The sequence below is a fragment of the Notamacropus eugenii genome, chromosome 2, assembly GCF_028372415.1.
Source record: "Notamacropus eugenii isolate mMacEug1 chromosome 2, mMacEug1.pri_v2, whole genome shotgun sequence".
NCBI classification, from domain to species: Eukaryota; Metazoa; Chordata; class Mammalia; order Diprotodontia; family Macropodidae; genus Notamacropus; species Notamacropus eugenii.
Window position 1 is genome coordinate 506,479,840 of NC_092873.1, and position 27,534 is coordinate 506,507,373.

The 27,534-nt window shown below is 54.6% G+C and overlaps 4 protein-coding genes across 13 annotated transcripts in view; 2 read left to right on the forward strand and 2 right to left on the reverse strand.

The window, feature by feature from the left end:
• The first annotated feature begins 9,033 nt into the window (after positions 1-9,033).
• Positions 9,034-10,954, forward strand: HPDL (4-hydroxyphenylpyruvate dioxygenase like). Its single transcript, XM_072649245.1, has one exon. It carries the CDS (start codon positions 9,149-9,151, stop codon positions 10,304-10,306), a length of 1,158 nt encoding a protein of 385 aa, XP_072505346.1. The 5' UTR covers positions 9,034-9,148; the 3' UTR covers positions 10,307-10,954.
• Positions 10,955-15,801: 4,847 nt separating this feature from the next.
• Positions 15,802-21,491, reverse strand: MUTYH (mutY DNA glycosylase). 7 transcript variants are annotated; one of them, XM_072649239.1, is made up of 18 exons: positions 21,402-21,429; positions 20,998-21,036; positions 20,654-20,770; positions 20,050-20,276; positions 19,565-19,692; positions 19,439-19,478; positions 19,272-19,345; positions 18,999-19,040; positions 18,846-18,917; positions 18,198-18,311; positions 17,951-18,048; positions 17,635-17,779; positions 17,476-17,554; positions 17,048-17,239; positions 16,711-16,850; positions 16,478-16,627; positions 16,354-16,395; positions 15,802-15,991 (listed from the first exon to the last, which is right to left on the reverse strand). In XM_072649239.1, exons 4-18 carry the CDS (start codon positions 20,114-20,116, stop codon positions 15,893-15,895), a joined length of 1,482 nt encoding a protein of 493 aa, XP_072505340.1. In that variant the 5' UTR covers positions 20,117-20,276; positions 20,654-20,770; positions 20,998-21,036; positions 21,402-21,429; the 3' UTR covers positions 15,802-15,892. The 7 variants fall into 7 exon arrangements, with proteins under 7 accessions (XP_072505340.1, XP_072505345.1, XP_072505343.1 ...); XM_072649244.1 differs by lacking the exon at positions 20,998-21,036 and having other exon boundaries at positions 19,605-19,692; positions 21,402-21,491; XM_072649242.1 differs by lacking the exon at positions 20,998-21,036 and having other exon boundaries at positions 17,048-17,194; positions 21,402-21,491.
• Positions 20,982-25,758, forward strand: TOE1 (target of EGR1, exonuclease). 3 transcript variants are annotated; one of them, XM_072649231.1, is made up of 8 exons: positions 20,982-21,784; positions 23,230-23,363; positions 23,483-23,523; positions 23,719-23,815; positions 23,908-24,066; positions 24,197-24,456; positions 24,554-24,728; positions 24,814-25,758. In XM_072649231.1, the coding sequence occupies exons 1-8, from the start codon at positions 21,058-21,060 to the stop codon at positions 25,417-25,419; spliced, it is 2,199 nt and encodes a 732-aa protein (XP_072505332.1). In that variant the 5' UTR covers positions 20,982-21,057; the 3' UTR covers positions 25,420-25,758. The 3 variants fall into 3 exon arrangements, with proteins under 3 accessions (XP_072505332.1, XP_072505333.1, XP_072505334.1); XM_072649232.1 differs by lacking the exon at positions 20,982-21,784 and adding an exon at positions 21,967-22,351; XM_072649233.1 differs by lacking the exon at positions 20,982-21,784 and adding an exon at positions 22,145-22,227.
• TESK2 (testis associated actin remodelling kinase 2) overlaps positions 25,682-27,534 on the reverse strand; it is a 141,143-nt gene continuing 139,290 nt past the window's right edge. For both annotated transcript variants that reach the window (XM_072649235.1, XM_072649236.1), the window contains one exon: positions 25,682-27,504. In XM_072649235.1, the coding sequence (XP_072505336.1) occupies positions 26,774-27,504 (731 nt within the window). In that variant the 3' untranslated portion in view covers positions 25,682-26,773. The remainder of the gene's footprint in view (positions 27,505-27,534) is intronic.

A 27,534-nucleotide genomic window follows, 5' to 3' on the forward strand; every position in this document is an offset into this window, starting at 1 on the left:
TGAATGTTGAAAACTGAAAATAAATAAATAAATTTATTTAAAAAAAAATAACATTTTATCTTAAAATCCATCAAACAGCACAATCGTTTGAATCTATGAACAAAGAAGAGAATATGAGAACCTTGTCCCCCAACCAAGGTAAACAGAAACAGACATGGCTGTCCATCAAGAGGCCCATGGAACAGGACTTGGTTATTACAAAACAGGAGGATAAACATCCTGGGGTCAAGGTCTTCCCAAAGCTAGCTGATGCAGTCAACTTGGGCACATCTTGTTGCCTCTGCTGTTATCTTTGTTAACATAGTGGCAAGCCCTCATGAGCACATAAATCCAGAAGGCTTCTCATGCCAAGATGGAAAGATATGGGTTAGCCAGGAGGATGGCTCGGAGTTAGAATGGAGAGGCTGGTCAGTCCCAAGAAAGAGTGGTCATTAATGGCATAAGTGACCTCATTCCAGGCGCCATTGCCAGTGGTCTTGACCTATGTCTTGCCACTAGAATGACTCTGGAGGAGAGAGTGAGGCTCTGCTTCACTTAAATCCAGTTCACTTGCAAGTTAAGACATCACCCCTTGATGTCATTGGACTTCTTTGAGAAGGAAAGTTGAACAGCAACCACCAATGACCTCATTCCACCCTGCCTTCTGAAGACTTCCTCCTCTATCATCTCTGCTTTCTTACTGATCTTCAATCTTTCTACTTCCCTACTGCTGACATACATACTTCTTTTTCTCCATCTTCAAAATTCGCCCCACCTTGTTCTTTCCATCCCCACTAGCTATCGTCCTGGATTTCCCCTCCCATCTCAGGTAACCTCCCTGAAAAGGCCATCTGTAAGTGCCTCCAATTCCTTGAACACTTTTCTTAACTTTCCTGATAGAGTAACTCTTGGCTCAGAAGGCCAGTTGCATGGGACCATCTTCTACATGGTGGAGACTGACTCCTCCCATACCTTCATGAAAGGCAAGCAGACATAGGGAAAGTGAGAGAGGAGAGATCTGGGCTCTTCTGCTTTCCAGTTTCAAGAGAGAACACGTCCCATTTCAACCTCTCTTCAGGTTGCTGAAGGAGAGAAAGACTCTGGGAACAAGCTGATGTGGAATTTTAGTATCTCCATTTCCAGTTTCCCACACTAGAGACAGAGAAAGTTTCCCTTGAGTGAGTTCTGAGCCTCTTCCTTGGTAGAGCTGAGTTATCTCATTCCCAATGGGAGAGTAAATTTACTCTGTTTATTATCTGGCATATTTTCAGGGAAGTTACTTCTCTGATTTATTGGCTTTCAGCCTGGGTAGACAGTTTTGTTTGATATTGACCATATATGGTCTGGCATTTGCTGTGTGTGTATGTGGGGGAGAGTTAAGCCTTGTATACACAGCTTGGGGCCCTCCTTCCCCACGAAGGGACAGTTAGCAGGTGCAATTTTCCCTAGACTAACAACATTTAGGGACGTGAACAGGTATAATTCTAAACTGGCATCACCTCTCTGAGAAGAGGATAGTAGTCAGCCAGGTGGTGCCAATCTCTTGCTTTCCCTCCTGGCAGGAATCGAAGTCTCCCTTGGAAAAGAGTGGAAAAAGGGGACTTTAGAAGTGTCTATTCACACCAGACAGAACAACAGACAATGCTATAGGGCGCCATGACCCCTGGTCTCTATCTTTCTGTTTATAATATAGTTCTATCCTTGATGTAGGCTCTGCTGGTCCTTATCCCAGCTCCCACTGGGCCTAGCAGCTCAAATCCCCAGAGGAGGTGGCCACTGCTCTATCTCCCTTGGGGTCCCAGGGGTACCCCTAAGTAGCTGTGAGGTTCCTCTCATGTTATCAACTTAAATCCCTATTCCAGGGTGTTCTCCCTCACATTAATTTCAATGCAAGTTCATTTCTCCTCCATGTAGTCGTTGATTATTATCGTTCCACCAGCAATATAATCAGGTATCTTAGTTTTTGCAAAAGGATATTTACTGAGAAAATATAGTAAAGAGAAAAGTATGAAAACATCCCCCCATTCAACACTCAGAAAAAACAAGGGGCCCTTTGTTTCTTCTGCCACCTTGGTCCCTGGGTGGTTCAAACTTAAAGAAATTGCTAACATGACTAATATGTAAATATATTTTGCATGATTGAACATGTATAACCCGGATCAAATTATTTGCCTTCTCAATGAAGGAAGTGGGGAGGTAAGGAGAGAATTTAGAACTCGATTTTAAAAATAAATATTGAAAACTGTTTTTACATGTAATTGGGGGAAAATATTAAATTTTTAAAAGTAAAATAAAATGATTGCAAAAAAAAAGAAATTGCTACAAAGCATTTGCCCTACCAAGTTCACTTTCAAGTGGAGCATAGCTGGTGGCCAGTCACTCCTTTGCTTGTGGATCATGGCACCTCAGTGATGGGCCCTTCCACTCATGGCCTAGATCAAGAAGGTTGTGGCTTGGGCCTTTCGGGCTAGTCCCCTCTCTCCAAGTAGGATGTTATTTTTGTAACTTCGGACTCTTAAAACGACAAATGCTCTCCTATGACATAGTGAGCCAGAAATGCCCTGGTGAACTCTTCTGATCAAGACTCATTGTCCTCCCCCAAGGTCATATCCTTGGCAGGAGTCAAGTCAGTTAGAGACAGGATGCTCCTAATGTTACTTTGGTCACTGGTTTCTCCACTTACATGGGCAATTTAAGAATTGCTGCATTTTCCCTAATATTCCCAAAGCACTGGAAGGCGCCTTTCTTTCTCGTCCAGCTCATCAAGGTTCTAGCATTACTGGGATCTAGAAAATGGAAAGGTCCTTAATGAGCATCAGAGAGGGTAGTGAAGCTTGTGAGCCACAGGGGTGTGTGGAGTAGAGACCTTTCTTCACCCCTCTTTGGCCATAGAGAATGATAGCCCTGGGTTGTACTGGTTGTTACTGGTAACCATCCCCTACCAGCTTGGGAGAGCCCATTATTAAATTTTCAGTGTGAGCGGAAATCAGCAGCCGCTACAATCAGGGTTGGAGTTATTGTTTGGTTGAATGTCTAGGCTTGAGAAAGTGCTGAGAATGCAGATTACATCTTTTTTTAAAAAAAAAAATATTCTTATTTTAAGCATTTTGCAGCTTGGATTTCAAAAGTAAAATGTCACAAATTTCTGAACATTAATTTGGTCTTTAAAAGAGATGCCTGAAGAGACCAGAAAGGACATAAAGTCTAAGAAGAGGAGGCCGGACAGCTCAGTGGGCAGCTTTTTTTTTTTTTTTTGCTTTTTTTCCTAATGCTCATCTCAGCAAAATGAATTGTTTGCTTCCATTTTGCTCCTCCAGTAGCAACAATTGTAAAGACGGTCCACTCTGAGAGGCCAGTCCCAGCGCCAGAGGACTCAGGATGAAACATGCTGCCCATCTCCAGAGAGAGAGCTGATGGATTCAGAGGCAGATGGAAGATTTTCTCCTTCCTTCCTTCCTCCTTCCTTCCCTCTTTCCTTCCTTCCTTCCTTTCTTCCTCCCTTTCTTCCTTTCCTTGTTTTCCTTGGACATGGCTAATGTAGGAATTTATTTCCAATGGCTATACATATTTGAAATATGTTTTGGTTTTCCTGCTCTCACAGTAGGTGGGGGAGGGGAAGCTGAAGGGAGAAAATTCAGAATTCAAAATAAAATAAAGTTGAATTTTAAAAAGAGGAAGCTGCTCCCTCAGCCATTGCAATGGTGTAACTGATAATATTTATTTACCTCTCTAAAGCAGGTGAAACTTAAAGGTGCTTCCGTTTTTTTTTTCTTTCCAGGAGAGCCTGGTTGTTAAACATTTACCAGCATATCCCTGCCCAGACTTGAACGAAGCAAAAACATAGCCCGTGATAACTTGGATTTTTGGAAGATTTGGACAGTTCCAGCTACACAGGTGAGGGGGAAAGGGTCCTTTCAAGCACAGAGTTAGTCACAAAGAGGCAGATTGAGATTGGGTGGTAGGACAAATTTCCTTAAAATGAGAGCTGGACCATTCTGGAATGGGCTGCTGGCAGAGGTACTGAGCTCCCCCTCACTTGGAGGGCAGGATGCTCCTTGGAAGGGATGAGAACTCTTTCAAATTCTGGGTCAAACCCAGAGATTTCAGACCTAGAGCCTTCTTCCCAGGTTGGGGGTGGGGTTGATGAAAGACTAGCCTGGGTCTCCTTCCTCCCCCTTCTTGGCTAATGTTCCCTTGGAGGCTGCTCATCTGCCTGGCCCAGGCTGGACTGGTGCAGTCAGGCAGCCTCCCCTCTGGGGATCAGAGCTCTTCCCTCTGGGTGTTCCTGTAGGAGAGCTTTGTGAGACTCACACAGGCTTCCAGGAAGAAAGCAGGACTAACAGGTACACCTGTGCCTCAGCAATCACCTATGGACAGAGAGCCCAGGCCAAAACCTGAGGGAATGAGAGCCCCAGGAAACCCAAGAACCACAGGGAAACTGCTAAAGGATGCTGGAGTCAGGATCAGGCTTTGGATAACTGCCTGCTGCACGCCTACAAGCTGTGTGACCTGAGCTTTCACCTGTCTGGACTTCTGGAGCATGAGTCAGTCCCAGAGCAGCCTGGGCTGCTTGGGGAGGTGGTACGTCCTCCTTATTGCCGGCAGGGACTGAATGATGTCACTCTCCAGGAACTCTACAGAGGGAACTTTCGAGTGCAGGACCCGGTGGGTCACAATGTCCTTACAGGCTACACTTCTGTGAAAATCCTTTGTAAACTTTTTAGCTATAAAGCCAATGTTATTGTGGCCATCATTTCTCTTTTTTTTCCAGTGACAACAAATTTTCTTTTTATTTATTTTTTCAAATTCACTTTTACACAATTTTGAATTCTAATTTCTTTTCTCCCTTCCTCCCTTCCCAAGACAGCAAGCAATCTGCCATAGGCTTTACATGTACAATCATATACAAACATATCTCCACTTCAGTCATGTTCTGAAAAGAATAAGAACAAAAGGGGAAAAACCACAAGAAAGAAAAAAAAGGGGGAAATCGTATGCTTGCATCTGCATTCAGACTCCACGGTTCTTTCTCTGGATGTGGATGCATTTTCCACCATGAGTCTTCTGGAATTGTCTTCGATCACTGAATTGCCCGGAAGAGCTAAGTCTATCAAAGTTGGTCATGGCACAGTGATGCTGTCACTGTGTACGATGGTCCGGTTCTGCTCACTTCACTCAGCATCAGTTCATAGAAGTCTTTCCAGGCTTTTCTGAAATCTACCTGCTCATCATTTCTTATGGAACAATAATATTCCATTACATTCAAATATAACAACTTATTCAACCATTCCCCAATTGATAGGCATCCCCTCAATTTCCAATTCTTTGCCACCTCAAAAAAAAAAAAAGAGTTGCTATAAATATTTTTATACATGTGGGTCCTTTTCCCTTTTTTTAATAATCTCTTTGGGATACAGATCTAGTAGTGGTATTGCTGGGTCAAAGGGTATGTAGAGTTTTATAGCCCTTTGGGTGTAGTTCCAAATTTCTCTCTAGAACGGTTGGATCAATTCACAACTCCACCAACAATGCATTAGTGTTCCAATTTTCCCACATCTCCGTTTGTCATTTTCTGTTTTTGTCAGCCCCTGGGTTGTACTCATGGTTACTGGTAACCCTACCCCACCAGCTTGGGAGAGCCCATTATTACAGTTCAGTGTGAGCGGAAATCAGCAGCTGCTACAAATGAGGGTTAGAGTTATTGTTTGATTGAATGTCTAGACTTGAGAAAGTGCTGATAATGCAGATTAAACCTTTTTTTAAAAAAATATTCTTTATTTTAAGCATTTTGTAACCTGTATTTCAAAAGCAAAATGTCACAAATTTCTGAATGTTAATTTAATCAATCTGATAGGTGTGAGGTGATATCTCAGAATAGTTTTAATTTGCATTTCTCTAAGCAATAGTGATTTAGAGCATTTTTTCATATGACTATAGATAAGTTAACTTCTTCATCTGAAAGCTGTATGGTCATCATTTCACTGTGCAGTGGGCAGAAAGGACTCAGGGAGTGAGGACCACTGTCCAGGCTTGGAGCCCTGAGGTTCACCAGGCAGGTTCCCATAGGGAGTAGGGAATGGACCATTTGCTGTAGGCTAGTCCTTCAGCAATGTTAATTGATTCCCTCAGTCTAATCGATGGGGACTTCTATTGTTTCCCTGTACCATCTGAGAGACAGGAATGAGGAAAGAACATTGTGGCATCAGAGCATGTGGATTAAAATGATCATAACACTCAATAAATCTATGTAGGAAATGACAATGATCAGTGCTGATGTCTGCTCCTTCATTCATTTCCCACTTTTTCATGCTGACAGCTTTTCTGTTTTGTTTTCTTCCTTTTAAGAGAGCAGTCAAAGGATCATAGCATCATAGATTTAGATCTGGATGGGTATGATGGCACATGCCTGTAGTCCCTGTCCCTGAGAAGGCTGATGCTGGTGGAGCTCTTGAGCCTGGGAGTTTTGAGCTGCCATGGGGCCAAAGTCAGTCAGTGTCTACACTAAGTTTGGCACTGGCATGGTGAACCCCTAGAGTAGAGGGTCACCAAGATGGCTAAAGAGGGGCTAAGTGGGCTGAATCAGAAACAGAATGGATTAATGCTTCCACACTGATCAGTATTGGAATCAGATTCATGAGTGACTGTACTTTCAGACAGGACAAGATAGGACAGGACAAGACAAGGAAGGAAGGAAAGAAGGAAGGAAAGAAGGAAAGAGGAAGAAAAAAGAAGGAAGAGAGAGGAAGAAAGGAAAGAAAGAAAAAAGGAAAGAAGGAAAGAGGGAAAAAGAAAAAGATCTAGAAAGGACCTTAGAAACCATCTGGTTCAACCTCTAATTTTACAGATGAGGAAACTGAGGCCCACAGAGGTTGTGTCTAGTCCTTCTCCCTCAGTATCGTGAGTTCTTTGAAACTAGGGACTTTTTGTATGTCCAGTGCTTACCTGAAGGCAAAGATCTGGCACTTGGCACCCATACAGCTAAGATAAAGTCACAGAACAGAACACCAGGCATTGTGTGTGTGGTGAAGCAAGAGAGCTAGACTGTGAGAGGCGTTTACTTTGATCCCAAGACTGCCATGGGAGAGTCCTGCACCTGGAGCAGCCAAGGCTTCCTCTAGAACTGGGCAGCACAACAGGTGGGTGGCTGCTTGAGCTCCTCTGGGGAGGTCTGGGCCTCTTCTGTTCACCTTGGGTCACAGTGGACAGAGGTTGGAGGAGTTACTCATTCAAAGATGACACTGAATTTGACAATAGGGATCCACTGGAGTTCACTGAATTGAGAAGGGAGTGATATGGTCAGACCTGAAGGAGAAAAATCACTTTGGCAGCTGAATGGAAGGAAGAGGTTGAGGCAAAGGGATCAACTGGGAAGTTATTACAATAGTCCAGGTGAAAGACCACAAGGGTGGCTGCTGTATCTGGAGGATCAGTGCTGTGGTGGATCTGGGGAAAACACAAATCGACTCCTGACATTCCCATAAAGCTAGCAGGGAACTTTTGGAGCAATTCAGTTTTCATTTGGACCTGGGACATTTGGACTTAACTTTGTCCCTGGGGGTTTGTTTTGGGACCTGGGCATAAAAGCCTTTAGGATTTTGGCAAATCCATCCTGGGAGGAAGGCCTCTTTTCTCTTCCTGGAGATCCCTTCTCTGTTAAGCTCCCACCGTCTGGAAGTTGCCTTTCTTCAGTGTACAAGGTATTACGGGCCTTCTCCTGGTGCCTTACCATCCCATGCAGTCCTGCCTTAGTCTCAAGGCCAGCACTCGCTCCACCTGGCTGGGAGGCATCCTTAGGACTGGCAGGTAAGTGAAAAACCTTAACAAAATCTTGCTCTTACGCAGAGGGCCTGGAAGCTGACATTTAATGTAAACCTCCTGGGGGCATCTGGGATGGGAAGATGGGGGGGTGGGTTCTGGGGTTGCTGGGGCTCGGCAGGAGTCCGCAGGGTGATGAGCCTGAGACAGGGAAGGAGGCCTGCATCAGGAAAGGCCTAGGATGCTGGCCCTGGTATCTGCAGGCTTGTGGTCAGCTCTGGGGCCTCAGGGCATTCGTGGGCTGGAGGAGTCCCAGCGAGGCAGCCAGGGCCGCGTGGGCATGCTGCTCTGCAGCCCACGGAGGAGCTCTGCGGGGAGTCTGCCGGGGTTTGCCCTCCTTTCTGACTCCCTCAGAGCCCAGTCCAGGGCCAGGCACCTGGCGGTGCTGAAGTGCTGACTGGCCCATCCAGGGGTCGGGCGGAGGCGTAGAGAAGAGATTTGGGGGGGCCGGAGTCTGGGCCCCCCGGGGGCGGGTGGCCGCTGGGGCTCGGAGGTGCCCAGCCCTTGGAGCTCTTAGCCCGGAGACTGGACGACCTCTGGTGACGAGAGGGGGGAACGAAGCCTGGGACACGAGCTTGGCGACCGCGGGGGCCGGAGTGCGGGCAGCGGCCGGGGGCTCCCCCCTCTCATTCGGGTCTTCCACGGACGCCGAAGCCCTTCCCCGGAGGGATCGGGGGGCTGGGAGGCCTCCAGTGCCGAGCACGTGCGGGGTGCTCCCGGGGCCCCCGCCGTCCCCCCCCGCCGTCCCCCGGCTGGGGAGTGGGGGGGTCTGGATGGGGCGGGCCCGGGATGGGCAGTCCCGGCGCCCCTCCGCCCTGATCCCCCCTCCCCTCCCCCTCCTCCCCGGCAGCCCTCGGCCCGCCCCTCTCCCCACTCCTCCGGCCCCACCTCCGCTCACACGCCGCCCTCGCCCCCTCCCGGGGCTTCAAAGGTGCCTCGGAGGACGACCCCGGCCAGACCGAGACCTGCGCTGCAGCCTCGCGAGCCGGGAGCCGGGAGCCGGGAGCCGGGAGCCGGGAGCCGGGAGCCGTCCGCTCGGAGCCCCCGGGAGCCGGGAGCCGGGAGCCGTCCGCTCGGAGCCCCCGGGAGCCGGGAGCCGGGAGCCGGGAGCCCCCGGGAGCCGTCCGCTCGGAGCCCCCGGGAGCCGGGAGCCGGGAGCCGGGAGCCGGGAGCCGGGAGCCGGGAGCCGGGAGCCGTCCGCTCGGAGCCCCCGGGAGCCGGGAGCCGTCCGCTCGGAGCCCCCGGGAGCCGTCCGCTCGGAGCCCCCGGGAGCCGGGAGCCGGGAGCCGGGAGCCGTCCGCTCGGAGCCCCCGGGAACCGGGAGCTCACCACCCGTCGGGCCCGCTCGGGCGCCATGGCCGCGCCCGTGGGCCGCCTCTGCCACGTCTCGCTGCACGTGCCCCGCGGCCAGCCCCTGGCGCGGGACCTGCAGCGTTGCTTCGGCTTCCGGCCGGTGGCCCTGCGGGAGGCCGGCGGCTGGCGCCAGCTGGCCCTGCGCAGCGGGAACGCCGTGTTCTTGGTGAACGAGGGCGCACCGGGCTCGGGGGGCGGCCGGGAGGGGCCCCTCTACGACGTGGACCCCGCGCACGCCGTGCCCACCGCCTCCAACGTGTGCTTCGAGGTGGCCGACGTGCGGAGCGCCGTCCGGGCGCTGCGGGAGCTCGGCTGCCCTGTGGCCGTGCAGCCCCAGGCCGTGGCCGACTCCCAGGGCACCGTCACCTACGCCGTGGTGCGCTCCCCCGTCGGCAACCTGAGCCACACGCTCCTGGAGCGGGGCTCGTACCGGGGGCCCTTCCTGCCGGGCTTCCAGGAATGCGGCCTCCCCGACGGCCAGGGCGACTGGTTCGACCACGTAGACCACGTGGCGCTGGCCTGCCCTCGGGGCAGCTCGGGCGCGTGGCTGCGCTGGTACCAGGACTTCCTGGGCTTCCGCCGCTTTGCCCTGGGCCCGGCTGACGACCATCCTGAGCAGGGCTTGGAGATCCGGGCCGGCCGGGCCGGGGGTCTGCGCCTGGCTGCCCTGCAGGCGCCCCCAGGCAGCGAGGCCCCCATGCTGGTGCTGGGCGAGTCGCTGCCTGGCCTGCCGGGGGCCCGGGACCAGGTGGAGACCTTCCTGGCCCAGCACGGTCCGGGCCTGCAGCACGTGGCGCTCTACACGGGGGACATCCTGGCCACAGCCCGGCGGGTGTTTGAGGCCGGCGGCAGCCTGGTAGCCTCTCCTACCACCTACTACCAGCAGGCCGGCAAAGTGGCTCAGATCTTGGCAGCGGGTCAAGAGGTGGAGAGGCTAGCCGAGCTGGGCATCCTGCTGGACAGGGATGGAGGGCAAGGTGAGGCTCCCGATTATCTGCTGCAGGTCTTTACCAAGCCCCTGGTTCCCGAGGAGACCTTCTTCTTGGAGTTTATCCAGAGGCAAGGGGCCAGGGGCTTCGGCCAAGGCAACATCCAGGCCTTGTGGGAGGCCCTGGAGGAGCACCTGGCCGCTGACCAGGACCGTGGCGAGCCCCGCTGAGGAAGGGAGCCCCTCGAGCGCAGCTGGACCTTGCTACCCTGGACCAGCCCCCGCTACAGCGGAACCTCATCGTGCAGAAGCCCAGCACCCTCTCTCAATGGTACACAGCACAGCTTTACCCTCAGCCCCCTCCACTTGGAGGGTCCTGTCCTCCCACCCCCATTCACCCTATCCTAGAGTGTGGCAGACCCCGGCTTTCCGACATGAAGCCCTCCTGGCATCCTAAGAAACCTCCTCTGAGTTTCTACTAGAAACTGGCCTCGAGGCTGCTTCCTCAGTGACCTTGAACTTGACCTCTTTCCCCATGGGTCTTGGTTTTCTATTCCGGCATAAAAGCTCCCGAAGTGTCCTTCATCTTAAGTCCAGTGACCCCCCTGACCTTAGCCACACTGCCTTTGGCAGGTGCCTAGCCCGAGGTTGTGCAGGGGCCTTCTTGGCCAGATGTGATAAGATTGGTGCAGATAGATACTGGTGCCCAGGAAGCTGCCCAGAGCCAGGCGCCCCTAAGCTATGGGTTTAGGGGGAGCCTCTCTGAACCTGAGGGAGGGTCCCTGGGATCTGGGAGGGACATTCTTCGGGGTGGGGAAGGGGGTCTTCGCCTCATCCTCCTACCCTGTCTGTCCTTGGCTAATAAAGACCTCAAAAAGGCCTGGTTGGTTTTAACTCCCCCGCCCCCAGCTGGAGGGCAGGGTAGGCAAGGTGGGCCTGGTGTCCTCTGGCCTGGGCATATTGGACCTGAGACTAGGCGTTCTGCTGGAGTGGCCCTCCCTAGCCTGGGCCTGGCCAGGTCATCCAAGGCCGTTTTCGGGCCTTTAAGTGAGTTGTCTCTGTGGGAACCTGGTCTGGTAGGTTTGGTGCTGAAGTGATTTCCGCCCCTCCCCTCCCCCACCCCCGTGCAGAGCAGGAAGGAACCGGTGCTGGGATGGGCTAGCCTCCTTTAGGCTGAATTTAGAGGCTTTGCTGTGGAGGAATTGCGACTGGCAGAGGATGCCAGAGACCCCATGGCCAAAGTAGGTCTGATATGCCAAAAGCCAAGAATGGGCCAGGTCAGATGCTGCCTTGAGCAGGTGTGCCTGGGGTCCTGCCCTTCCTGGGCTCTATGTCCCCCAAACAAGCTGCAGCATGGCCCAGAGGTGAGTGTTGGACTTGAGACCCAGGAAGCTCAATCCCAAAGCCCGCCGGGTCACGCCTTGCTGAGTGATCACAGGCTAGGCACCCCAACGAGCCTCGGTTTCCTACTCTGTAAAGTGTCCATCCTCTTTGTATGACTTGGCTCAAAAGGTTATTTTGAGGAAAATGCCTGGCAAAACCTGTAGACCTAGGGAAATGTGGGTTGCAACTGGGGTCAAATGCCCCAGGTGCCAGCCTTTTGTGGATTTAAAAGTGATGAACAGTCCATTGGAGGGGGCAGTTCCTGGCACAGACCTTACCTAGAGCCAACCAATAATCAGGCTCAACCACACAAGCTAAACATGTACAGCTTGACCACATAACACTAACATGTTTTTGCATAAATAGTATCAAGACGATTCGAAAAGAAGGGTAGAAATGATGGGCACTGGATCTGAACCCTTAAATGGAAAATACCATGTCTTTGAAAGCAAGCCAGTGCCTGGATTTTCCCATACATTTTCAGTCTCCCAGAACACTAGTGCCCCTGAATCAGGCCCACCCCTGCCCACCTTGATTACTTAATTAGCTCACTTGATTCTCCTTAATCCCATCTAGACCCCCTTCTCTGTTACCTCCAGACCATCACTCCTTAATGCCATCAAGATCTTCCCATAATCTTTCTGTATAAAAAATATCAGTTCCATCCTCATCAAATTGGCAGATTCTTAAAATCTCACCCACCCAATTGGTGTCATAATAAATGCACTACTTGGACTGAAAGTAGGCTTGAATGTGTTTGAGGCAGACCCCCACACTGTACCCCTGGCATTTCAGGGTTCTTGGAACCCCTAAACCGCAACAGAATGGGAAAATATTTGCAAATGACGTCACTGATAAAACTCTGGTCCCCCCAATACTTTAGGGAATTGACACATGGTGAGAAGAGATTAACAGTTCACGAAGGAATTGTAAACTATTGAATTTGGAACTCAAATTTTTAAAAATGTTACAAGGAATTTTTAAAAAGATGATAATGTAAAAAAAGAATTGTAAACTATTGGTGACCCCATGACAACATGACCCAAAGCACTAATGGTGATAAATCACTAACACCCCTAAGGTGAACTTCCCATGCTGTGGGAAGCTGGGTTCCCTGATGCATCATTTTTGGCTGAGCTCTGAAGTGGACCCACCTTTCTGGATGTCCACGTGGAATTAGGGGAAGTCACTAAATTGTACTTATTCACCTAGCAGTCTCACTATATGCACCAGCCCTAAGGAAGTCATTGTCCAAAAAAGTCCTAATATATACCAAAAGTGTCACGGAAGCACTCTTTGGGGTAGCTTTAAAAAAAGGGGTCCCCGCAAGACTTGGAACAAGGGTTTATGGATGTTCAGAGAGAGCTGAGAGTCGGGAATACTCGATAATAATTCACTTTAATAAAAATGAATTTATTATAATTTAATAATAATTCTCTAAAATAATAAATTAATTCTCTATGATAAGTAAGATAACCCCAAGAGTCTGCTTCATGACCCCATTTGGAATTTTCTGGGCAGAGACACTAGCTGGCCATTTCCTTTTCCAGTTCTACAGATGAGGAAACAAACAGGGTGACCTGTCCAGGGTCACCCAGCTAGTAAGTATCTGAGGTTGGATTTGAACTCAGGTCTTCCTGACCCCGTGCCCTATTCACTGAGCCACCCAGCTGCCCCAACAAAGGATATGCTATTTCAGTGAACAAGAATTGTAAAGTAGTAGAGTATAGGAATATGCTCTCAATCACAAATCTCCAGAGACATTCCAATGAGCCAGGCCTGCTGGGACAAGCAGGCACTTCCATTTTTCTAGAGCTTCAAAGTTGGCAAAGTGTTTTCCTCAGCGCAGTCTCTGGAGTCGGGAAGCCCTGGGCTCACATCCTGACAGTGAGACCCTGACCTATGGTTAGCCTCTCTCAGCCCCAGCAGAGAAGGTACCCACCTAGATGGGCTAGGGGATTTCTCTCGCTGTGGGAATGAGAGTGAAGGCCCAACTCTTGACCTAGGAATGTGCAGCAAAAAATGAGTGACGGGATGATGGGCACAGGAACCCTGTACATAAAGCAAGGGGCTGTTACGACCACACCCATCTTGCCCTCCCCCTCCAAAGCTAGTAAGTGTCTGGGGCCATATTTGAATTTAGGGCTTCCTGAGTAGAGGCCCTACACCTGGGGCACCGTGGCACCACCTAGTCTCCCCCAAGAAAAGCCACTTGGGGGTGGCACTCTGCTGGGAGCAGTTGAAGGTCCCAGAGAAGAGATAGGGAAAAAACTTCCTTTCTCGTCCCAAAGAGGTGGAGGGCCAGTAGGGCGCAACACTGCATGCATTGTTGAAGTTTTTATATCAGATATCTTTGCTCATTTGCTTTTGTTATAAGGGAGGCTTCCATCTGCAGCTGGGAAATAAGTCTGAAATAAAGGCAAGACAGCAGTAGCAGTTTTTTAAAGTGATAAGACTCTACGATGATACTGAAACTTTTTTCCAGGCCTAAGAGAATGCACTTCTTAGGTCTCTGCCTAGAGTTGTTGTACAAGGCTTTGTAACCTTGAAACTGAATCTGAGGGTTGGCAAAAGCTCAGGAAGAGGGCTGCCAGCTTGGGGGGGCTGGCAGAGGTGGAGATGGGGAGAAAGCCAGATTTCTACCCAAAAGTGTGCACGCTGGGCAGAGAGGCCAGCCCAGGACTGGCCCTGACCTGAGAGGATTCTTTGGATCCCAAGCTGGCTGGATGCCAGGCTGCCCTCACACCAAGTCAAGAACAGCAAAGGCACTGGCTGGGACATCCTCTCCCTTCCTCCCAGGAGACCCCAGGAACAAAGTCCATCTCTCTTGCCCCATAGCAAACTCAATAAGCAGATCTCAAAAGCAATGCCTTCTTTATTACTAAAAGGGGAGATATCTCTCATGACGTTGCCTTTTTTTTTTTGCTTAACTTCATACCCTAACCCTACCCTTTTAAAACTGGTCTCATCAACAGAGAACTTAGATTATTTCTGGCTGCTTAAGAAATATGCTGTCGGTCCTAATGAAGGAGATTAGCTAGGTGGAGAGATCACTGGTTCACATCCAGCCTCAGATACCTTCTAGTTGTGTGACCCTGAGCAAGTCCCTTAACCTCCATTTCCACATCTGTGCAATGGGGATAGTAATAGCACCCACCTCCCAGGGCTGCTGTGAGGATGGAATGAGAGAGTGCTTGTGAAGTGCCTGGCACACAGTGAGCTTCAGACCCATGTTAGTGTTCTTATTATAAGGCAAGTGAGTTTGTGTTTGAATGGACAGGCCCAAGTTTCCGGTGTTTGGGTCAGAAGTCCAGCTTCAACTATATGATCACATTTGTCTTTGAACAGACTGGTGCCCCAGTGCCCATGTCAAATCCACCCTTTTGGGTAACAAAGGTACAAGTTGTCCCTGCCTCTAAAGGTCCTGGAGGAGCCTTTTCAGACTGAAATCCTAGGAGAGCCCACTGCCTGCTTCCCATGAGAACTCCATCTGGGGGAGCCTTCCTGGGTGAAGTGACTAGTGAGCCTCATTCCCAAAGCCAAGCATTAACCAGGAGACTTTTCTACTTAGATTTCTGACTTTCCCTTAAGCTAACTGGCTTGATTACAGTTCTTTCATTAACTTGCCTTTCACCCTCCAAAAATATCACTGGAGTTGCTGGGCATCCTGAGTGCAGGGGGCTGCTTTGGAGGCTAGGGTGGTACCCCTTCCTCGCTCACTCCTGGCACTGTTGGGGGGCAGAGATGTGTCTTCATGCATGCTCATAACATGACCAGACCCTATGCTTCCATTCTCTGAGGTACATCAGAGAAGGCCCAAAGTCACTGAACATCAACCTGCCTTCCAGAGACCACCTGTACTGCTGTTTTCCCAGGGGGTCATCCAGCCTCTGCTCAGACCTCCCAGGCCAGAGGGCTCATCACCTCCTCCTAAGGCAGCTAACTGGCTCCCATAAAAAGAGAAGGGACCTCCAGGAGGTCCGAGACGTGTGAAGAGCAGGCACAGAGATGGTAGGGTGCCTGAGGCAGGAACCTGGAACAAGAACCTTGGTAACCAGGATGCCTGGTCTTACTTCCTCATTCCCAGGCAAGGCTGTTTAGTCAGAGACACCTGGTGGGGCTTGGCAAAGTGGCCTGGCCAGTGTGCCTGCAGGGGAAGAGCCACCTGGCCAACCCTGCCCCTTTATAGGGAGCTTTGGAGCTGTGTGGCCAGGCCTCCATCTCCCAGCAGCCCAGTTCTAAGCTGCCCTGGCTCTTCCTTCAGAGGTGCCCTGGGTACTTTCTCTTCACCCTCTTGGAAAGAGGAAATAGCAGGGAGAGAGTTGGAAGGGCTGGAGACAGAGTCTTTAAAAAACCCTTTATTTACACAACAGGAATCTCATTGCTGACCCGGGGGGAATGGGAAGGGGCAGATGCTCCATCCTCAGGGGCCAATCAAGGGGTAGAAGCTGGCTTGAAAAAGGCATTGAGGGTCAGTTGGTGGCGTTGGCGACCAGGTCCAGGCCCAGCAGGATCTTGGGGACTTTTAGAGGCCTGTGGGGGAAAGCAGTAAGATGGGAGTCCCTGGGAGCCAGAGAACTGAGGCTAGGAGCACAGAACCTTCACGCCAAGGCTCCCCTAACATGCCAGGGGACTGGGTCTGGGGGCAGAGAACTGAGGCTCTGACATTGACTTACAAAGGGTCTCTGGGCAAGGGTCTTGGTCTCCCCAACCTTCAGTTTCCTCCTGTCAAATGGGGCCAGTAACCTACCCAAGCTCCTTGCCAGGCTCAGTGGGCAGGGAAGTGGGGCTGGACTTGAGGCAGACTTGGACACTCCCCAGCTGTGCCCCCTGGGCAAGCCTTCTGCCCTCCCTCTCTGGGCTCCTACAATGCAGGTGTGAGCCCAGGAACTCACCTTCCCACGTCTTGAGGGCTGGCCCTCAAATAGCCGGAGAACCTGCCAGGGCAACAGGTGGGAGGTGGGTGAGTAGCCTCAGCCCCTGGCCCCATTGCTCCCCAGCCTGTCCTTCCCCCAGTACCTTCTTCATGGCTGTAGGCACAGCAGCTGCCTGGAACTCAGCCCGGGTCACCCAGCGGGCACCTGATGGGAGCAGGCCCTGGGGCTGCTCCTCCAGGGTCAGGTTATATACCACATAGGTCTGTCGGATGTGGGAGAAGACATGGATCACCTGGGGAAAGCAGGAGTGAGCAGGGGTGAGCAGGAGCTGCTGGGGACTGGCTGCCCAGAGCCCCCTCCTACCCCTCTGCTCACCTCGCCAAGGCACCGCAGGCTCCTCAGGGCTAGGGGGCCGCCTACCCAGGTCCTCAGTGCCTTCACAAGTGTCCGGCGCTGGACAGACTCGGTATCTTCTGCTGGCACAGAGGGGAACTCCCAGAGGCCAGCCAATAGGCCTGCAAGGAGAGCAAGCCATCAGTCCTTCCTGACCACCCCTCCTGATACAGAGAGAGTGCCAAGTGATCCATCCCCTACAGAGAAGGAAGTGGAAGCCCAAGAGGTAAGGACTCACCCAAGCTCACCAAGCTGGTGACAGAAAGGATATGAACCCAAGCCAGGAGTCCAGACCAGCACCTATACCCAGTTTCCATACCTGAACTGGGCCTCTGCACCAGCAGGAAGCGGCTGGTCTCAGACCCCAGCTGCTGAAGGACACAGACAGCTGCCCTCTGCTCTCGGGGGGCTTTTCGGGCTGGCTGGCGGGGAAAATTGGTCACCCCGAGGTCTTGACGCCAAGGCTCTGAAGAGGGCGGGCACAGTGGGCATGAGCCAGCCCTCCTAGGGGCTGGAAATGGAGACAGGTTGGGGTCAAGGTTTGGGGCAGGGGGATGGCTCCTCAGTCCAGTCCAGAGCTGGTTCCCTCATTTTCTCCCTCCTGAGGCCAGTCCCACATCCACATGCTGGGTAAAACATGAGTGCCAAGAAGCTACCAAGGCTGCCCTAAGCTGGGTCAGGCATCTATGGCCTGGCAGGGGCTGGGAGGAGGTGATGAAAGGACTGGGGCCAGGCCTGGACACTCACCACACTCCTCCACATCAAGAGTCTTTTGCTCTGGGCTATCCAGCAGCCTCTGAGAAACCACCATCTGCTCCTTCTCTACCTGCCATTGAGGATGGGGCACTTGGCTATGGCTCTGTGGGCTCCCTGGCTCCCCTCCCAACCCTTGTCCCAGGTACTCACCCTCTTCTGGGACCGACAGAAACCCTGCACGGGACACTCAGGGCACAGTGGACCTCGTGGGGTACAGACCGTAGCGCCCAGCTCCATGGCTGCCTGGTTGAAGTCCCCTGGCCGGGCTGGGTCCACCAGCTGCTGGGCCAGGCTCCTGCCACACAGTTCCATGAGTTAGAGCTCCTGGAGCCCACGCTGCTCAGCGAAGGGTAATCTCCCGCCTCCAATCACCGGCTGCCATGGACTGGGGCAATTCCAGACTGCCCTTCCATTTACCCAGGACCTGCCCTCAGCCCCAAATAGAGACCAAGTTGGCCCAGCCTACCAGAGATGCTGGGTGACCAGGGGGCTTCCCGGGTCTGCCCCAATGGCTCGTACGCGGCACAGGACACGGGTCACATTCCCATCCACCACACCAGTCACCTGGCATAGACATGACCAGCTCAACAGGCTCATTCCTTGCCCTGGCATTCAAGGCCCTTAGAGGTACCCTAGTCCCATCAGGAAGGGAGTGAAATGGGCTAGTGAGAGGCCAGAGTGTCTGTGGGGATGGCGGGGCTGTGCTCCCTGACCTGGCCAAAGGCGATGGAGGCGATGGCCCCAGCCGTGTACCGCCCCACTCCTGGCAGCAGCTTCTGTAGCATGTCCGCTGTCCGGGGTATATGGCCTCCCAGCTCCTCCACCACCTGGGAATAGGGAGAAAAACAACAGCCAGGATTATCCCATAGGAATCCTTTTCACCCTCTGATGAGGCCCTTCCCCACCTTTACTTAGAAGGAAACTGAGGCAAGGAGAGAATGTCACCAGGAGACAAGTCTGAGGTGCCAAGCATTTGTTAAGAACCTCTTAAGTGCCAGGCTTTGGACTAAGCACCCTATAAATGTTATCTCAGTGATTCTCCCAATGACCCTGGGAAGTAGGTGCTAATAGGATCCTCATTTTACAGATAAGAAAACTGAGGCAGAGACCAAGTGACTTGCCCAGGGTCACACAGCTGGCTAAGTTTGAACTCAGGTCTTTCTGAGCACAGGCCCAGTGTTCTGTCCACGGCGCCATCCTGTGGCTGCTTGCCAGTGCTAGGCCAGCAGGATGTGGGACTCCACAGTCAGACCAGGTCAGGGTCCCCCCAAAGCTCTCTCTTCAAAGCTCTTCCAGCCCACGTGGTCTGGGCTCTGCCGCCCTCGGCCATTCAGGAGCTGCCCTGGAGGCCCACCACTCACCTTGTGAGCACCTTCCTGAAGCCGCCGGCCCCGTGAATAGTAGCCCAGGCCAGCCCATAGCTGATTCACCTCCTGCTGGACAGGACAGAAATGTCGCATCAGGGGACCAGGAAGACCCAAGCCAGCCCAGTCCACCCTCCACACTGTTCTTACCTCCAGCGAGGCCCCTGCCAAGTCCTGCAGTGCTGGCCATTTCTGCAGGCCCCAGAGAGACAAAAGAGGTCACCTAGGGAGTCAGCATCTCCTGCTCCCTCACTATGGAGGGGTAAACTGAGGCACAGGGAAGGGCTCCATTTTGGTGGGTCTAGGATCTCCCTCCATCCCTGTGCTGGGGATTCCGGGGCAGACACTCAGGGTCAGGGTGTCTTGGCTACATGGGTGGGGGGGAGGGGAAGGGGATTGGGCACTGCTCTGGTCAGACATCACCTGCATCCATCTAGTGTAGTAGCCAATAACTGTGGTGACCTGGGTCTGCTGGAGCATTATCTCAGACACCCAAACTGCAAGCAGGGGTGGGGGACAGAGTTAGAGCAGAGGAAGTGTGACCACCCCCTACCCCCTGAGTTCAGTCAGGTCCCAGCCTGGGCTCTCACCGGAATATGCCCTCCTGTCTGGGTCTGGCTCTTCTGCCGCCTGTGGACAGTTGGGGAGCAGGAGCTCAAGCAGGAGGCTGATCCACCTCCTGCCTTTGGCCCCATCTCTATCCTGCCCACACATACCCTCCTCCTCCAGGGCAGGTCCCGCTTGGCCTGATCGTACCAGCTTAGGAGGCTGGCCCGGAACCTGGTGACTTCGTCAGCATCACTAAACAGATGGTAGGGGGACACTTGGCTGGGGGTCTCTGGGCCTATGAAGAATGGGAAGGAGAGGAGAAGGGTAGCCAGCATGTAAAGTGGGAGTCACTTCTGCCTCAGTTTTCTCTTCTGTAAGAAGACTCCCGTGGGACAGGGCCCATCCTCTAAAGTGCTTCCAGGAACATCTCATCGCAAATTGTGGCTCAGTGTTCAGGAGATGGAGTGAAGGGGAAAGTCACATGGGTGACAGGGATTAAGGATCCTTTGACCCTGCTGTACCATCTGGCCATCTGGTCTTGAGCCTCTCCCCACTCCCACACCCTGCAGCTTTGTAGAGTCTTTGGAGACACTTGCTAAGTCTGTGGGTGCTGGGCTGCTCCCCCCAAGCTGAAGCAGGTGGGGCATCTCACTTGTGTCTGGGATGGGCTGCTCCTCACGCCTCTGGCTACCTTCCCCTGCCTTTCGGGGCTTCCTCATGGCCAGCTGGAGATCTTGAGGGCAGTCCACTGCTCAGCTCCAGGGGGTCAGACTGGCGCCTTATGGATGCGATGGGCTGAGTGACTTCTGGCAGGGGCCTCACACTGCTGCCCAAACCTGGCCTGCCTCAGGCTCTGGGCCACAGGCCTCTGCTTCCTCCCTAGATGGGGACACAGACAGCTCTGAGCTAAGACAGGACAGACATGGGGCTACCGATAAGTCAGGAGGCAGCTGCTTGGGCCTGGGCCAGTAAGAGTGCAAAGGGATGGACTAAAGGGCCGTGACTGTGGACAGATGCGTTCATGCACAGCGCAAAGGGCCTCGGCATCCCAGTGAGGTGGAACGTGGGCCCCTGCTCCGCATGGTGTTGACCCTTTGCCCCAGCTCCACCAGGGTGGCCTGGCTCTGGGTCAGCTCTGATGCACGTCATTCCAGGGGTCACTCTCCCAACACGTAACAAGCCATTAAATGCAGAAGGAGCTGAATAGACTTGGACATGTGTGAAAGGGGGATGAGAAAACTGAAAAAAACGCTCACTGGAGGGTCAGAGAATGCAGGCAGACACAGAGGTCCTAGCTCCAAGACTGTGTGAAAGGGGAAAGGTTGGCAGACCTCGGGGAAGCCCCTTCCTTCTCACAGCCTCAGTCTCCTTGTCTGTAAAATAGAGAGGAGGCTTGTAGTCTTCCGCCTCCCCGGGGTTATTTTGTGTCACGTGCATTATAGCCTTAAAAGCACCCCAGAACACCAGCCAACCTGAGGCCAGTCAACCCATTCCCTGCATGTGACGTTCCATCTCCAGCCTCTGTGCCTTTGCCCAGGCCGTTCCCTCCTGCCTGGTGCACCCTCCCATCTCCACCTTAGAGAATCTGTAGCATTTGTACCTTTTTCACCCCAACAGACCCGCCCTGGATAGAATTCACCTGAGAGATACCAGAATACAAATGCTGCACTTTAGAGAGGGGGGCAAAAGCCAGCCAGGGGTCACAAAAGCAGCCGCCCTCCCCCTCTTCGTACTCTCCTCCCCTCTCTCGGGTCCCGGGGTTCGGGCCTCCCTGCGCCTGGGACTCGCGGCTCTCCCCTCCACGCACGATCGGCATCCCCGGCCACGGTGGGTCCCGTCCCTCAGCGGGGGGGCTTCGCCAGAGCCGGAGAGTTTGGGCGCGTGGAGGCAGCGGGGAAGGGGAGGCGGGCCCTCCCCCCCCCCCCCCCCCCCACCGCGGGCTGATGGGGGAGGGGCACCCAGGGAGAGGCACGTGGGCACCCGGACTCTTTCCTTTACCGTTACCTCTCGCGTTCCCGCGGAAAGCTTCGAGGAGGCGGAGAGCTCTGGCCAATCACAGCCCGATGGGGAGCTCGGGGCGGGGTCTAGGCTCGGGAGCCAATGGGCTCCCAGCGCACGCCAGGCCCGATGCGGGGCCTCGAGGTCCCAGCCTGCCCACCTATGCGCCTGCAGCACTGATCAGCGCACGGGGCGTCAGGAAGTCGGGGGCGGGCGCTCAGGCAGAGCTGCCGGCCGCTCCACGCGGAACCCGGAGGCCCCGCCCTGGGCTGTTGAGGCGTTATGGCCGCTGACGCAGAGACGGAGACTTGAGACCGAGACGGAGGCCGAAGTGGAGGCCCCGGAGTCCACCAGCGGAGAGTCAGGGACTAGGCGAAGGAGCCAGAAAGGTGAGGGCAAGAGGAGAGACCGGGAGGGGAGGGCCAGAAGGAGGCGTGGCCGTCTGGAGCACGCAGATGCGGGCTGGGATGAGGAGAGGGTGGTGGTGACTACAAGTCCCAGCGTGCACCGCAGCTTCCTCCCGGCTGAGAGTCGCCGGTCTGATGGCGCTTGGAGGCTTGGCGGGTGCTTTGGCCCTGGGTAGGCGGGGTGAGGAGGCCGCGAGGCATGCCGGGAACTGGGCCTCTCTGCGCCTCTGCCCATTTGACAGAAGAGAAGGAGGCACGGAGAGGGGAGGGAGCCCAGCTGTCCCAGCGTGGAGGAGCCATCCTTGGCGGGTTCTGGGCACCCCTTCCCCAGAGTTCTTCGGGCAGGGGCCGCCCCACTGCTTGTGTGGGTCGGACTCGACCTGGATAAAGTCACCCCCCCACCCTGGACCTCAGTTTCCCAAAACGTAAAATGAGGGGGTTAAGTTGGATGAGCCCGGTGACCAGAGGAAGGGCCTCCTCCCCGGGCTTTATTCTGCCGAGGCTCAAGTCGGGGGCAGTCGTTGGACAAACATTTATTAACCACCAACTGTATGCCAGCCCCCCCTCCGTGGGGGGAGGGTGGGTGCAAAGGGGCAGGAGGACACCCCGGGCCCCAGGGGGCATTAAGGAAGCTCCTGCAGTGTGCCAGGAAGACGGGGGACCTGGGCTGCGAAGGACGTGGGGGGTCCGATTCTGGGGGCGCCGGAGGGCCGGCAGCCCGAGCCGGGTGGGCTGCCTCTCCCAAAGGAGGCAGGATTCGAATGCAGCTCTTCTGGCGCTAGAGCTCAGGGCAGAGCCGGGCGGGAGGGCTCCGAGATGCCCCAGTCACGGCAGGGTCACGAAGCCGGGCCGGGGTGGGCGGTGGCCCCTGGAGCCCCGCTTTGGCGTGGTGGTGGGCACAGCTCAGGGCCCGAGCCTCCCAGCGGGGCGGCTCCGGGTGAGCGCCTGCCTGCCAGGGGACTCCCAGGCCTCCCCATCCCGGTGCCCCCCCCATGCCCTCTCGGGTTGTCGGTGTCCTTCCTGACGTGCCCCCAGGGCCTCGGGGACCAAGGCCAGGACCACCCCGGCCATTCCTGGAAGCAGTGCCCCGCCGAGGGCAGCCCGGGCTGCGGGGGCTCGCAGTCACCAGCACCTCCGGATCTTTGTACGCCAGGCACTCTGGTGCCTGCCTGTTGTACACCCGCAGAGGCGAGCCCCCCTCGAATAGCCCCTGTGCGGCCGAGCCCAGCCTTCCAGTCGGGGGGCCCTGACTCTCGTGGGTGGGCACGCTTTCTGCTTTGTCCAGGGTGCAGCCCACGGGGACACCTTGCACGCTCCCGTTTGCAGCTCTGGCCTGTTGGGGCATTGGGGGCGGTCCCAGTCAGAGGTCGAAGACTGACCCGTGGGGTACAGCCGTCTTGCTCCTTTGTCCTCTGTCCTCCCCTCAGGTGGTAGCATGGAGCTCCCAGACCCCTCTCCTGTTCGGGTGCCCGTGGTGGATGTTCAGGTGGACAACTTCAAGGACATGTGGCCCTCTATCCTCCTGGCAATCAAGACAGCCAGCTTTGTGGCTGTGGACACGGTGAGGTTCCAGGGGGCAGGGTGGTCCTGGGAGGCCCCAGCCTCTAGCAGCTGCTCCGGGCTGGGCTGGCTAAGGCCGAGCTGTGTTCCCTCATTCGCAGCCTCCTCTGCTTCCTGCAGGAGCTGAGCGGTCTTGGGGAGAGGAGGAATTTGCTGAATCAGTGAGTCAAGCCCCTGCCCTTCCCTGGGTACAAGCAGAGCCCAGCCCTCTTCTACTAGAGCTTAGCCTCAGCACTCTGGGAGGGAGCCTGCCAGGAGCCAGCCTGTGTCCCCTGGGGAGGAGCCACCCTGGCCAGCGGCTGGTGTTCTGAGCAGGGGCCGGGGCTCTTCTTACCCAACATATTCTGCACCCTCAGTTGCATTGAAGAGCGCTATAAAGCTGTGTCCCGCGCAGCCCGATCACGCTCTATCCTCTCCCTGGGTCTCGCCTGCTTCAAGAAGCAGAGGAACAAGGTAGATGAATGGGCTGCAAAGGTTGCTGAGGGTGGGGCACCAGAGTGGGGCCATGCCTAAGGTCCCCTCTCCCACCTCTGACTTTCTCCCAGGGGGAGCACAGTTACCTCGTGCAGGTGTTTAACCTCACTCTGCTGTGCATGCAAGAGTATGTCATTGAGCCACAGTCCGTACAGTTCTTGGTGCAGCACGGGTTCGACTTCAACCGCCAGTACACTCAGGGCATTCCCTACCACAAAGGTGATGACAAGGTACATGTCCTGCACAGCAGGCTCTGGAGCTGTGCCCAAGGTGTAGGTGATGGTGAGCTCAGACAGCCTGGGGTGGGGGGTGCCTCCCCAATGGGATAGAGGAGCCACCCCTGCTTCTCCTGGCCCGCAGGGGGATGAGAGCCGCAGCCAAGGGGTCCGGATGCTGTTCCTGGAGCTGATCCGCGCCCGCCGGCCACTAGTGCTGCACAATGGGCTGATTGACCTGGCCTTCCTCTACCAGAGCTTTTACGCTCACCTGCCGGACAAGCTCATCACTTTCACTGCTGACCTCTTCGAGATGTTCCCAGCTGGGATCTATGACACCAAGTATGCTGCGGAGTTCCATGCCCGCTTTGTGGCCTCTTACTTGGAGTATGCCTACAGGAAGTGGTAAGGGAGCCAGGTGTTGCCTGGGAAGCAGGCTCTAGGCTCTGATTGGGGAAGGGTGTAGAGGCCCCAACAAACACACCATGTTTGCCAATTGCAGTGAACGGGAGAATGGGAAGCAGCGAGTTGCTGGAGCCCCCCACCTGGTCTTGGAGTTCTGCAGCTATCCATCCAGCATGGACTCCCACATTGACTATCGCTCCTGTCCTGTGCCTGAGACGCGCACCCAGCTGAGCCCCAACCTTTCAACCTCTAACATCTGTGATACTTTCTCTGTGAGTGTCTTGGCAGGGGGGGAGGGGAAGACAATTGGGGAAACTGAGAATCTCCTTTCTTCTTGCCTTATCTCTTTTCTTTCAGGCCTACGGCTGGTGTCCCCTGGGGCTCCAGTGCTCTCAGTCCCATGATGTTGACCTCATCATCAGCACAGATGAGGCCATGGAAGACCGAAGGAAGCGGCGGGGGGGCCGGCGGAGGAAGCGGTGGAAGGCATCATCAGGCCAGCCCCGGGCTGTGCCTGAAGATGGGCCAACCCCGGAAAAACAGACCTGCAGGGAAGGCCGTGGAGCTGAAGTGGAGGATGGGGCCAACCCCTTAGAGAGTGAGGCTGACAGTGTGTCTCTGTCTGGCCCGGAGCCATGCTCTAGTGAGGACCTGGAGCCAGAGCTGGAGCTGGACCTGGAGCCTGGGCAAGGAGCTGGGCAGAGCTCTGGGTCTCAGGGGCCTGGGATGGGAGGGGGGCTACACCGCGCTGGGTTTGATGCTTTCATGACAGGCTATGTCATGGCCTATATGGGGGTGAGTGGGGGTTCACAGCCCTATGGTGGGGAGCCTTGGTTGCCAGAGTGCCACAATAAAGTATATCTGAGTGGCAAGTCTGTGCCCCTGCCTATAGCCAAGAGCCACTTCTCCAGGACCTCCAAAGCCCATAGTGAGAAGATGAAGCTGGCCTGGGGCAGCAGCTAAGCCAGTCTCCTTCCTGCCCAGTTCCTGGGCCCTGGGGAGTGGGGGGGTGGTGGCCCTGGGCTTCCTCTTCTCTGACTGGCCCATGTACCTCCCCCCCATAGGGAAGAGGGTTGTGGTTAAGGCCTGGGTTGGGACGGTTAAAGCCTGAGGTGACAGAGGCTTGTGTGCCCAGGCTAGGGGCCCACTCTGGCCAACTTGAGACAGGGACTCCTGTGGACAGCACCCCCTTCCCAGGGGCCCAAGAAAGCCAAGTCTAACCAGCTACCTGCAACTGTTTTAATTTTTACATCTGAAAGCAACTTGGTAAAGTTTTACAAAAAAAAAAAAATTATGAAACAATTTAACCGCTTCATCTTTGGTTCTGTTTGCGGCTCCACCAGAGTAGCCCTTCCCTCCCCCCAAAACCACTCATTTGCTTGACACATCCCTAAACATACGTTAGAAACGTGGGTGCAAAGCCGGCTTGGGCAGTGTTAACACGTGGCATTGGGGGCCCAGGAAGTGACTGGAGCTCCTGCTCCTGGTCACAAGCTGAGCTATTTACAGACAGCCAAGTTTTAAGACTCCTTCATAAATATGAAAATAGACATGTCATCTGGACAGTTCTAAATGTTCTAAATTCATGAACCCCAGCGTTAGGCAGCCCTGCCAGGTCCTGCCTGCCCTTCCCCCCCACCCCCCTTGCATAGAATTCACCCTAGGGACAGTAGGATTGGAGCAGTAAGTGCAAACGAGAGATTTGAAATTCAAGTGTCATGTACTGGCAAGAAGAGTGCACGTCCTCAGGTGGGAGTCTCAGCCTGCTCCCCTTCTGCTGCTGCTCTGTCTGTAGCAGCATTAAAGCTTAGCCCCAGACTCCAAGTAGGAGCTTATGGACCCTGGAGACTGATAGCGACTGGTGCGCACATCACCCACCCCACCCCCACCGGTCTGAGTTACGCTGGCAAGTGAGGAAGGCTGCTCCTTTGGAGTTAGCTGGGAGGGATGGCCTGTCTGTTCCCCAGAACAATCAGGAGATAAGGACTGGGGAGGAGAGAGAATGCTGGTTCAAGGCTTGGAAGGCCTTGGCAGCTCCCAGTCTAGTTTAACTGAGGCCGAGCTCTGGACCAATGATGCATCTGGCTCTCCTGGGCCCCACACAAGGCAGGCTAGCTGTTTGTGTCTGCTCCGTCTCTCCTCCATGGGCCTGCTCTCCACTCCCTGAGAAGGAGCAGGATGTGACAGGCCTCAGCTGGGGCTGGGGTGGAGAGGAGGCCTAAGACCATGGAGCCCAGGCTCAGGTTTTGGAAGAAGTTCCCCCAAACCAGAGTTTCTGGCCCCCTGGTCTGGAAAGGGGGCCAAACCCTGGCCAGGCTCACCCATCACATTCTACTGGTCCTTGACAGTTCCTGCTGCCTGCTGCAGCCCCAGCCAGGCTGGGCAGCAGGTTCTGGGGTGCCTGGGAATCCTCTATTTCCATAGCCTCTGGGGCCAGGGGCCCAAAGCCATTCTCCTCCTGGGGGCTTACAGTACAAGAACAGTCCATGGCCTCTTGTTCCGAGGCATGTGAGGAGGCTAGACCTCGGAAGGGCGGGATCTCCGTGACCCCATACTTAAGGCTGCTGAGTAACCGCAGAGGGCCCTCAAAAGGGGTCTCCTCTCGTCCCCCAAAGGGACCAGCCTCCTGCTGCAGGAACTCAGGGCAGCTGGGCAGAGAGCGCCAGCGGCGGAGAGGTGCGGCCACGGGCTCCTGCCATTCTGCAGGAAGCCGGATAATGCCCCCACCAGAGCCCCCAGGCCCAGGTGCGTCTAGGTCAAACACCAGAGAGATGACCGACTTGCTGGGCATGTCAAAGAATTTGATTCTGCCTCCCTTGAGGTCCTGGCGGGCACTGAAAGGATTGATCTTGGGAACGTGGGTCCCTCTGCCACGGTGGGGCACATAGGAGGGATCTAGCACGTTCACTGCATGTGGGGCTTTATGGGTAAAGATATCCGACTGGCTTCGGGACAACCAGATGGTGCGGCGTGGGCGAGGAGACTTGGGTGGAATCTTGTCGTCCAGGGAGCTTGGCCGCTTCACGCCAGGGCCCTTCTCCAGGAGGCCTGAAAGGAAAGAGGCCATTAGGGTTTGCT